Below are 13055 nucleotides of genomic sequence, written 5' to 3'. Positions count from 1 at the left end.
AAACATGGATTTTTTATGGAAACTACCCTATTTTTATTGCCTTTTTAAAAATGTGGGCCAGATTTTTATGCTAAAAATAAAGAAAACAACCCTGTTTTTTATGATTTCTTAAAAAGTGTGACCCAGACGTAACACCTGAATATGTGGTTTTTGTTAAAAATAATGCATAAAAAATAGGAAAATGACTATAATAAGTCAAATTTTATGCATTATAAAACATCGATTTTTACGATTTTGCGTCATCCAACTCGGACATTTTGTGATCAGTCAATAAGGTTAATAAATCAAAGAAAGTATTAGGTGTTCAAAAACAAATATAATCGAAATTACAAAGGCGTTATGTTATAATACAATTACCATGTCCTAAAATACTGATTTTTTTTTTTTGCTTTATTTATTGACAAATATAAAGGAGTAACTGCCAACAAATATACTGAATTACAAAACTGAAATTATTCTTGTTATCAAAATGGTATGTGCATACATAAATTTGTATTTTGTGTAAAACCCTACAGAAGCTACATTGTTGAGGAAACAAGAGAAGTGCATAAAATTTGATGTTTATGATTTTGTAATTTTTATTTTATTAGTTGATTGTTTCTTTTCTTCTTCCATTGTTATCTCATTCGGATCGAAATCTGTCGAAGCCCTGCAAAAAATATAATTAAACTGGTAGAATGTTTATTTCAAAATAAGGAAAAATATTTGACACAAAAATTGTACCTAAGTACAATTGAGGAGATGAGGGGATGATGACGATAACAGAACCATGACGTAATGAAAACAAGGCGATACATTTGTGGTGGCACAATAACACGTTGGTAAACGGAGAAAGATAAGCGGCCTCGTAGTTTAGTGGTCAGGATACCTGCCCGGCAAGCAGGTGACGTGTGGTTGGACTCCCACCGAGGCAGAAACATTTTTCTTCGCTTACCTTCACATACTGAGTACGTTTAAAGCGATTGCTTAGTCCGCAACCTAAACAACAAATTCGACCCAAGTGAGTTTAGTCCTCATGCTGTAAACGCAGACCAAATAGTGGACTAATGGAGAATTTTATATAATAATGCATTATTATTTTACAACAAATTTCATTACCATAAAAAGGGTTATACTGAGTCGACCTTAAAAGATAGACATATGCTCTCACGGACTTTTCTTTAGAACTTTTAGAGGGGAACGATTTCGTCATAGGTACATAATTTTTATGTAACTTTAACCGTTTAAGCAGCGTAAGCAACGGAAGTTGTCAAAAGAGGAATAATTTTCCCGTTTTTCCTAATTTTTCATTGTTACTTCGCTCCTGTTGATCGTAGCATGATATTATATAGCCTATATGTAGATACGATAAATGGACTATCCAACACAAAAAGATTTTTTGACTTCGAACAGTAGTTTCTGAGATTAGCGCGTTCAACCTAACAAACACTTCAGCTTTATAATACAGGGTGTTATTGAAAGGTAAGTACAACAAAATGGACAGTTCTTCGCGAAGTCTAAGAAGTCGGAAAAACTTATTTTGTTATCAAAATTATAACGGGAAAATTAACCCTTATCCAATCTCTTTAGACGCTACTGAACGATAAATAGGTAAAATTAATTTATTTTAGTAAATCCTAGCAACTGTAACAATAAAACTTTTGTCAAGACTAAATGTTGCTACGGAAACGAAAGATGATCTTTTTGTCAGAGGCGTACAACGAATTTGGACATAAACTTTAATCATTTTTATCTCTAAAAGGAGAACACTTTTACCTGAACTTTTTTTAACTTTTAGCACCTATACTTCGAGACCAATTGCCGATTTTATTTTGTACGTACCTTTCAATAACAGGCTGTATAAGTATAGATTAAAGAAATGAAAGCCTCTAATGCAATATAAAAACTATTTCCATGAAGATTTTCGTATTACAAACAAGTGGATATGTTGCACAAGTATTCAAGTGCTATAGTAAGGATGATATTGGAAGTGGCGTTTTGCCGTATTTCGGCAGATTTTAATGACCGTAAGGAGGAGCCTTAAGTGCACAGATGTAATAAGCATTCACGTTCGGTAGAAGTAACTGACAGAATTTTTTCTGTGGTTAAGTTGCAATCTTAAGATCACTAGAAATTAAAGATTGGCATCAACTGTCTAATTTTCTAATTCAAATGTCAAATCTGAATTGTCTGGAAAAAACGAAGTTTTTCTAATTTTAACACGCTTCGTTTGAAGAAAATCCTTAAATACAGCGTGGCAACAATTTCCACAAAAGTAGTCATAAGAAAGCCCATTTTAAAGGAAAAGAAACAAGAAATATTTCGTGGTTTTGAAAAAATTACTGGGAAAAATAGACAATGCGTGGGTAAAACGGAAACAGTTAAACTGGTGGCAGAAATATTTTCCGTAAAGTTCGCTAGTGTTCTCGAGTGTTTTTCGAATTTTAAAATAATACCGATACAACGGCGTCGGTGCCGTTAATATTATACTCAGAATCAGAAAGACGACTGCCCAGATTTATATACCTACATGCTTTGTTGGGTCCGCTCTACAATTGGTTTTTAAGTTTATATAATCGTTATTGTTTTGTAAAAGGGAAAATACTCGGCTTGGAGAATAATTGTACGTACTACACGTATAAATTTAGGTTTCCGAAGGCGAAGTTTTTCACATTAAATAGCTACCAGAATCAAATTTCTAAAGCGGTATCTCTAATTGCGTGATAGTGGTGAAGATTTACTTTTCATTTACTTGGATGAGACATGGATGCACCAACACGGATCCATGGTAAAATTGTGGATCCATGATGATGACATCAAAGCTTGTCCTCCTAAAATAACTAGTGAAGAGAAAAGATTCACATTTTTACATGCGGGTTGCTCTTTGGGCTTTTAGAGCGATGCAATTTTCTCCTGGATTCAAAAATAGATTCACCAGATCACCAGAAAACCATCACATATTTGACATTTACTTACTTACATGTCACATTTTTGATACCTAATTTCTGACATTCCAGTTATACATTATACACTAGAACAATTATGTCCGCAGTTACACAGCTTAAAAAAAAAAGTTACCAAATCTAGTTACATCTACCGAACGTGAATTTCTTATATGTTTGGATCACAAAGTATGAAACATGAAAAGAATGTTTCCTTACCCAAATAATTTACTGACAGCACTTTCCAGTCTTGTTAAGGTATCTCGGTCCTTTACAATAGCAATTATTGGCGATCTTCTTGAATTTTTAAAATTGAACTGTAAACGGAATACTTTTCTTTCTTCATCAACGATTGGTTCGGCTCCCTGGAAATGGCTTTCAAAGAAAAGGACTGTATCGATGTCCATGTCGTCAGGGGTAATTATCATCTTGTCTTCTAACACCTCCAATTGAGCATAATAGTCTAACTTGTTGTACAAAATTCTTAACTTAAAGAGATTAGCAGCCATTTTCTTCGCACTTCTCAACAGCGACTGCCGCATTTCGGCCCAGTTCACTAGAATCTCCTTATCTGAAAAGATAAGCAGTTTTTTGAAATTTTTTATAACTTGGGACAATCAATTGCATTACCTTCAACCATATTTGTCCCCATCAAGCATTAAAACAAGACCGCACAATGAAAACCCTAAAACCCTCCTTGAACCAAACAGCCATAAACAAAACCACTGCAAACCACTCTAGTCAACTCTAATACTGCTAGCCATAGAATACCCTCCCTGTGGTGGTGACAAAGGGTAGAAGAGGAGGGGGTGTAAACAAATTTTAAAATTTTGAAAATCTGCGCGAATCAGCTTTTACAGATATCTTTTTATTCCGACCTCTGGCGGCGGGTTCTGAACCACGCAGTGAGAGGATAAGGTGAAGGCTATCTCATTTCAGGACCCCTGCTGCTAGCCCATGGGGTGTAGATTGGGGTGCGAACTGTAATACCAGCATTGAAAACATCACGGCCTCCTTGATATGAAGATAGAGTTTCACTCTATCCGACCGTGCGCGTAAGCAAAATTTTTGTGTATGACATATGACATTTAGCGGGAGTACGGTAGAGACATCTATTGATGAAAGAAAATTCAAATATTGAGGGTGTAAAGTTGGTTGCATAACAATTATAATTTTTATTTGACTTGCTTAAAGTGGTTTAAATAAAAAAAAAAAAAATACATACTTAAATTTATTTATTACCAATAAGTACACGACAAATAAAATTACAAAAACCTTTAAATCTTGATCCGCATTTTATTGATACTAACCATCTTCTTCTTACTTATGCAAAAATATCTCTAACCTTGTCTTACAGTCACAGGAGAACGTAGAGGGCGCATCAGTTTTTTCTCAAATGTCAAAACCGCCATTGCGCATGACACGCATCTTTTTTTGATTTTGATAGTTTTTTGAGCTTTAAAGTTGTTTTTCCAAGTTTTACGTTTAGTTGTTTGTTGTTATTCACATATTCTGTGAAAAAATCAGTTCTTATCAGAACTTTCATTATACTCGTTTGTTGTTATTAGCGTCATTAACGTGTTGAGACGCGTCGATTTTCATTAATTAAAACAATGTCTTCGAACAGAAAATGCTGTGTTTCAAACTGTAAATCTCGTGATTTGCAAGATTTTTCATTTCATTATATTCCTGTTGATACAAATTTGGCGTTGCAATGGAAAGAAGCACTTGCACCCTTTTCTGGTAAATCTACAGATTGGTTCATTTCCTATATCTAACTTTTCGCTTCTAGACGTTGAAGATCTGTCGGAATATTCGACGATTTGCAGTTCACATTTTAAGCACGAAGTTTTTATAGTGTCTTCAAAGAAACGTACTCTTCGAGCGGGCGCTATTCCTTCTAGATTTGTAATAAATCTTATTTTACCGTTGCAATATATGTATGTTATTATGTTATACTTTTAGCTGAACAGCAATACAGAATTCACGGAAAGTACTGAGTTCCCAGGGTCTTGCATATTTAACAATGTTTTTGACTGTGCCACTCAAACCTTACGTACATCGGCGCAAATAGAAAGTTTAGAATATACAAACCGCTGCCTAAAACAGAAATTAAAACAACTGCAGCTGCGTTATGATAAGCTCAAAGAAACAGTAGAAAGAGAAAAACAAGAAAAATCATTGTGTAAAGAATGGGAACAATTAAAACAAATAAAAAATGACGCCAAAAATTTGAATCCCAAAGCAATTTTAATTTTGGATCAAATTCAAAATTACAACAAGAAGAAACCAAAATGGTCTGAAACGACAATTCGTTATTGCATTGCCTGGAGATTTTGTTCGCCAAGGGGTTACGAATTTCCAAGAAATGACTTCCTGAAACTCCCATGTAAGACAACATTACGAAAATATTTTGGTTCTGAAAATAAACATTTAATAAAGGAACGATTGACAAGCGAAATTAAAAATTTGAACATTTCGGAACGCGTATGTTCTTTAATTGTGGACGACATGGCCGTGAAAGAAAGTATCAGATATTCAAAGGCAGAAGATCGAATTTTTGGATTGGAAACGCTTCCTAAAGTCAATACTATTACTAAAAAACCAGTTATAGCAAATCAATTACTCTGTTTTATAATTCATGGCATTTCAACAAAGTATGTAACCCCGGCGAGCTACTATTTCCATAAAAAATTAAGCAGCACGGAGTTGCACAAACTGGCACTTGAAGTGTTGAAATTACTTGCAGAATGCCAATTTATGGTTGTACGAATTGTTGAAGAAACATTTTGGAAATGGCTGCCTTCAAACTTGCATTCCACATCCTTTCAGTGTTGGTTTAAAACTTTTTTTCAGTTTTGATTACTGCCACTTAATTAAAAATGCCAGAAACATATTTTTAGACCACGATATGGCTTCTGAAGACGGAATTATTTCAGCTAACTATTTAAGAGAGTTGGCCGAAATTCAAGGAAACTTAGTTGTAAAGCCTGTTCGTTACTTAACAAGAAAACATCTTTCCCCAAGTAACTTGGAAAAAATGAAAGTACATCTAGCTGTTCAAATATTCTCAACTTCAGTAACTGCATCCTTGAGATATCCAGCCACGCATGGTTATGATGGAGTTTCTTATTTTAAAGAGTGTTTGGCTACAATGCGATATTTGGAAACAATGTTCAAATTTTTCAAACTTCATGACGTAAGTAACAAAAGTCAGCATGTCCGACAACATGACCATGATCTTGCACCATACACTAATACGTCTGATGATCGTTTATTATGGCTAGACCAAGAATTTCCATTATATATTAAAGGCATCCAAGAAAGGTCGCAAGCGATGGGAATGCGAGGTTTGACAAAAGAAACTGCCGAACCATTTTTGTTTACAAGCAAGAGCACACATCTCCGCATCAAGTACTTAATAAGTGAACTAAACTTATTTATGTTTTGACAAGAGGATTTAGTTCCGATGCGATAGAGTCAGCCGAGCATGCCCTTCGCCAAATTTTGAAAAGCGGTATAATTAAAAACGTTAATTCAAGTAATATTGCTTCTGACTGCAGTTACATTAGTTTTGTAACTCCTCACCTAGACCAAAATTCATTGGATTCTACCATCGTTATTACATTGGATGACTCTACATTAATGAAACTGGAAAAATTAAGACCTTTTGATGGTGCTGAAAATAACGAAGTTGTCAGCGTAGAAACTGCAGCTATAGCTTTTTTGTGTGGGTATTTAATTAAAAATGCCAATGAATCTGTGGGCTGCGATTTATGTTTTTCAACATTGAGAGACTTTAATCCCCACATAAAAAGTCCTCTATTGGAACTAATATATATTCAAAATCGTGGAAGATTAATCTCTCCAAGCAAACAATTTGTCGCGTTAATACACTTTATGGTAGAAATTATTGTTGAAGTTCTACCAAGTTTGCCAACACAAAATGTATCTTTTATTTTAAATAATGTTATATTTTCTTATCTCTACGGTAATCCAATGTATTCGTGCAAACTTCATTCAAAAATTGTGTGTACTATAATTTTAGCCGGTATAGTCACAGGTATGTCAGATATTTTTAATCATTTTTTACTGTAAATAGCCCATAAGCACAGTATAGATATCAATTTTGTTTTTGATATCTATACTGTGGCCAAGGCCCAACTTTTGAATTTTTAAATTTTTCGCGGGCCTTTCAAACTTTTTCAAGGTCAATTCTTAAGGCGGGAAGAACTAAATTAAAAATGCTTATACATAAACGATTTTCAGTTGCCTCTCACCGGCGCCGTATACGTGAGTAAATTGTTTCGTTATTTTATTGATTATAACAAATCAATATTCAAAACGACCCAGTTCATTTTCCCGAAAATTTGGGAATACAATAATTTTATTCTTAGTATTACACTATATCTATCCCAACTAATATACGTGTCCTTGCAAAAATGTTGATGACGTCATCGCATTTTTTTTTAAATTCCACACTACAAAAATGTAATGAGAAAAAAAACACAATAGCCGTGCAGTCGTCAAGTTTCCGACAGCGAGGGAAGTACTGTCTAAACTCTTTAGACCAATTTTTTTTTTATTAAATTTGTGATATTCAAATATGTATTAGCATTGATTCAAAACGTTTAATTTGATTTCATTTAAAATTAATTCAAAGTTTTTTTTGGAGCTGAGCATTAAAGCGTGTCCTTACCCGACACAACTTAATCGCAACTTTTTTTGTCAGTGGAGGAATAAATAGTTAAAACTACTTTGTTACTTTTTACTTTACTGGGGAGATTAGAGTCAACCATCATGGGTGATAGGTGCGTCCGGTGCGTGATTGTGCGATCCCCGCTTTCACCTGGTTGGTAAGTCCTTTCCAATTGTTAACTTGCGAATTGGGATTATTGATGTTCCTGGTCCTTGGTGTACATATTTTTGTATTGATATCGGTGGGTTTTCGGTCGTTTTCATGGAATTCAGTACATGTTTTCCCAGTAACAAGGTTTGGATATCAATTCAAGTCTTATCGTAATTTTTTTGCGCTGATAACGGATCTTTTTGAGGAGGTGAAGTATTTTAGGTACTCGCCGCATCTTCGGTAGTTAGAAAACAGTCCTCAAATTAACCATGGATCAACAAACAGATTCTCAAACTAATTAGAAAAAAAGGGCATTGTGGCGTACAGAGTGTTTTCAAACAAAGTTTCTGCTGAAATGTTTTGATAAATACGTGCGTTTTTCGCAAATTGGGCCTCTGTAAAGACTCCTCACCTAAGAGACGCTAGTGGACGTGTCACCGAGGATAGTCAGTTAGTCGCTAATTTGTTTGCAGACACGTTTGCTAAAGTTTTTACAGTTGACACAAATTCTAATCTCCCTGCTGTACAAACACCCCCTAATTCAACAACTATTGCTTCCGTTAAATTCTCCGAGGTGGCAATAGCTATAAAAAGATATCTAAACTGTGTAGAATCAAATCTCCTAGATAACATTACTGTGGGTCTTCTCAAAATGGCGTCCGTGGAAACTTTCTTCCTTGGATAGAGATTTTTCTTTCAAATCGGTTGTTCAGTGTTAAAGTGGGTGACGCACTTGGTATGCAGAAAAGAGTGGTGAGTGGAGTTCCTCAGGGATCGGTACTTGGGCCCCTTCCTTTTGTGATTTATACCTCCGACATTAAATATTCTCTGAAGCCGCCTTTTGTAATGTATGCGGATGAACTGAAGATCTATAACAAGAGCTGCAATTTCACTGTTCTGTAAAATGATTTAGATGTAGCTGTCAGTTGGTCGTGGTTGCTGCCTATTAACTCCGCAAAATGCGTCGTGCTATATACTAATAGTAGCCGAAATCCAAAGCATGATTATCATGTGAATGGCACGCAACTGTCCGAGACTGACTCTTGTGGCTAACTCAGATTTTCCCAAAAACATCAATTTTTTAGAAAAAGGAGTCGATTTTCAAGTTTTAGTCGTTCAAGTTTGTTGAGTTTGAAAAACAGCCCATTGAGGTCTTTTCAAAAACACAAAAGTTGAGAAAATTACCTGTTTATAAACACATATTATCTATTAAAACATGGATTTTTTATGGAAACTACCCTAATGACTATAATAAGTCAAATTTTATGCATTATAAAACATCGATTTTTACGATTTTGCGTCATTCAACTCGGACATTTTGTGATCAGTCAATAACGTTAATAAATCAAAGAAAGTATTAGGTGTTCAAAAACAAATATAATCGAAATTACAAAGGCGTTATGTTATAATACAATTACCATGTCCTAAAATACTGGTTAAAAAAATCATACCCAGCTAGAAATATTTTACATGTTAAAACGCAAACATTCCAAAAGCGTTATAATATGTACAATTACTATGTCCTAAAATACTGATTTTTTTTTTGCTTTATTTATTGACAAATATAAAGGAGTAACTGCCAACGAATATAATGAATTACAAAACTGAAATCATTCTTGTTATCAAAATGGTATGTGCATACATAAATTTGTATTTTATGTAAAACCCTACAGAAGCTACATTGTTGGGTAATCAAGAAAAGTGCATAAAATTTGATGATTATGATTATGATTTTGTAATTTTTATGCGACGGTCTGTAATTAGTTGATTGTTTCTTCCATTGCTATTTCATTGGGATCGAAATCTGCCGAAGCCCTGCAAAAAATATAATTAAACTGGTAGAATGTTTATTTCGAAATAAGGAAAAATATTTGCTTACGCTCAGGAAGTAAAAATAAAATTCACAAAATTAAATTTTATAATTTTTCGAACATTTTGTATTTTGTAGAACGTTTTATTTCTATAACACCGAAAACACAATATATTTGTCGACGCGTTTCGCCAACTACGTTGGCATTATCTAGACAAAGCTTAACTCTGTATTTGTTCGACTGTATTTGAAGGGCGAGGGAAGCTGTGTATAAGTAATCTTAGATCACATTTTCGTTTAACATTCAGTGACGATTTTTTACTTCGCTACAGCATGCAGATCACGTTTGTTTACATATTTGGACGAATTGTTTATATGTCTGGGCGCCACGGCAACGGTCACTCCGCCGATAAGTAAGTGATGCAGTACTTACACGTTATTTTTGTAAAGTTTTCGGAAGAGACTTTTTTATGCATTCATTAATGAATCATACTTTAGTTTTGTTTATTACATCCAGCGTTCTAAAGGTCATGAAAGGTCGAGAAAACGTAAAAGTAGACAGTCGGCCTACGGATTCGATTAGAATATTTCGCTTACGCTCGGGAAGTAAAAATATGAATGCAATGATAAATCACAAGTGAAAACTCATCATATCTTGCACATTTTGAGTAGAATTTATTCGGCAAAATTTTGAAATTACGTGATCAATTTTTTGGAGGGAATAAACAGATATATTTTGATTAACAATTAACAATGCTTTTGGTTCGGCTCCCTGGAAATGGCTTTCAAAGAAAAGGACTGGATCGATGTCCATGTCGTCAGGGATAATTGTCATCTTGTCTTCTAACACCTCCAATTGAGCATAATAGTCTAACTCATTGTACAAAATTCTTAACTTAATGAGATTAGCAGCCATTTTCTTCGCACTTCTCAACAGTGACTGCCACATTTAGGCCCAGTTCACTAGAATCTCCTTATCTGAAAAGATAAGCAGTTTTTTGAAATTTTTTATAACTTGGGACAATCAATTGCATTATCTTCAACCATATTTGTCCCCACCAAGCATTAAAACAAGACCGCACAATGAAAACCTTAAAACCCTCCTTGAACCAAACGGCCATAAACAAAACCACTGCAAACCACTCTAGTCACATCACAGTATAGATATCAATCAGTAGAGACAGCTCGTGTCGGCGCCTTTGTTCTTTCTGACCCGAATTTTAAGCCGACATGGGTGGTCGTTGCTTAAACTATTCCTAGATGTCGCCACCCAATTTAAAAAGTATCACTTCATTTACAATTTCAAAAATTGATTCGTGTACGCAATTTATGGCAAACTGTGTAGTTTGCTCAAATCGTATAATTGTGAATCGCAATAAGAAAAAAGAAAAGTCTATATTTAATTTATAAACACGATGATTTGTTACAGTTTTTATTTTATTACTTATACAATTTGACAATTCGCACATTCTTTCCCCGAATACTTAAGGTTTAATCATCATTGTAAAAATAATGTAATAAATACATCTAAAAAGAAAGAGGCTGATTTAAGAAAAAATAAATAAAATAAAAATTAAATTACAAAAAGGAAAAAAGTTAATGCTGCCAAATTATTTTCTTTCTATTAATTTTTTCACCTTTGGCATTTGTAAATTTAAAGCTAGCATTTACAAATTTTAGTGCATAAAATAAACTCATCCTAGCATACAAAGCAAGCAAATAATCGTATGGAAAGTTTTGGCATGGATGAACAAATGTAGCTTGCTTATATAAATTTAAAAATTTCAACAAATTAGTTGTTTGTAAAATTATATTTTCAAAATTTTCACTCAAAATTTGCTCTAATTCACAAATGTAAAAAAAAAGAAATTATCGTTTGGCATATATAATTTACCAAATAACTCGCAATTCTTCGTTTGGTAGGCTCTGAAATGTGAATATATGCTTGTGTTGTCTAAACTTTTATGTTCATTTGCATAATTGCGTTTTGTTCAGCTGTGTGAAAGTGATAATCACAATCTTGGTGGTCTTCTGCATCGTAGTGACTGATTCTTCTTCATCAAAACGACGACCTACATTTAACTTTAAAATTTCTTCCATATCAAGCTCGCAGTTTTGATTACCTGTGTTCGATTCATCAAAATAATCTCGTATTATTAATTTTCTAAAAGCCATTTGAAATTGATTAGATGTGGGGTTAATAGAATTTCCATTTTGTTTGCTTATCTATCCACAACAGTTTTCTAGTGCGTCTTGGCAAAGGCGTCTTGTTAATATATAGTCAAACCCATTTTACCTAACAACTTAACCCGTAAGCGTAATATCATATAAAGTAAAATTTTTATTTAAAAAAAATTATTACAAAAAAAATGCATATTTGTCGGTTCACATAAAGTGCAGGTAATTGGTATGGGTCGACACAAAATGCGTCGTGCTATATATTATAGTAGCCGAAATCCAAAGCATGATTATCATGTGAATGGCACGCAACTGTCCAAGACTGACTCTTGCCGCTAACTCAGATTTTCCCAAAAAACATAAATTTTTTAGAAAAAGGCGTTAATTTTCAAGTTTTAGTCGTTCAAGTTTGTTGAATTTGAAAAACAGCCGATTCAGGTCTTTTCAAAAACACAAAAAATTGAGAAAATTACCTATTTTTAAACACATTTTATCTATTAAAACATGGATTCTTTATGGAAACTACCCTATTTTTTATGGCCTTTTTAAAAATGTGAGCCAGATTTTATGCTAAAAATAAAGAAAACAACTACCATGTTTTTTATGATTTCTTAAAAAATGAGATCCAGACGTAACAAGTGAATCTGTGGTTTTTGTTAAAAATAATACATAGAAAATGGGAAAGTGACTATAATAACTCAAATTTTATCCATTATATGTAGTTATTGTCCGTTCACGATCTTTATATAGTAGGGTTGGCCATGAAAATCTGGTGAGTTTATTGGTATTCGATGCAGAAGGATAAAAATTCCCTGAACTTTTTTCGTTATGTTATGTTTTATTAAATTAAAGGTTAAAAAATATGCCAGAAATACAAACATTGTTGCCGATACTTTCAGTTTTCAGTAGCAATGACCATGTTAACGGTATCCGTTTCTTAGAAAGCATAAAACTTTACGCTATTTAAAACAGTTATTCGGCTTTTTGTAAGTGTTTATTTCATATGTAAGGAACAAACACTAAAATTTCACTTAAACATTGTTTTTATATGAATGGGGGTTCTACATACGACTATTGTCGCATGTCACATTTAGCATCTCATCTTTAATTCTCAATCATCAGTTCGTTCTGCTCGCCCACTCTTCTTAGAAATGGAAATTTCGACCTTTGTGAACAGCCTATTTCCATATCTTCCAACTTCTTTTTTCACTTTTCTAAGATTACTAAAAGGGTTGGTAAAAGACTACAACCTTGCTCTAGTGCTTTGATGGGTTTAGCTCTTCTGAAACATTTTTCC

General features: G+C 33.7%; 1 protein-coding gene across 1 annotated transcript; it reads right to left on the bottom strand.

The window, feature by feature from the left end:
• Positions 1-385: 385 nt before the first annotated feature.
• On the bottom strand, positions 386-3679 carry LOC135140126 (uncharacterized). Its single transcript, XM_064070540.1, has 3 exons — positions 3552-3679; positions 3141-3492; positions 386-649 (listed from the first exon to the last, which is right to left on the bottom strand). Exons 1-3 carry the CDS (start codon positions 3571-3573, stop codon positions 562-564), a joined length of 462 nt encoding a protein of 153 aa, XP_063926610.1. The 5' UTR covers positions 3574-3679; the 3' UTR covers positions 386-561.
• Positions 3680-13055: the final 9376 nt, after the last annotated feature.

This window comes from Zophobas morio, unplaced genomic scaffold, assembly GCF_036711695.1.
Source record: "Zophobas morio isolate AGI-343-1 ecotype UQ-CSIRO unplaced genomic scaffold, CSIRO_AGI_Zmor_V1 ptg000038l, whole genome shotgun sequence".
In the NCBI taxonomy this organism is placed as follows: domain Eukaryota; kingdom Metazoa; phylum Arthropoda; class Insecta; order Coleoptera; family Tenebrionidae; genus Zophobas; species Zophobas morio.
The sequence above is the reverse complement of the archived record's forward strand: the minus strand, read 5'-3'. Positions and strand labels throughout refer to the sequence as shown.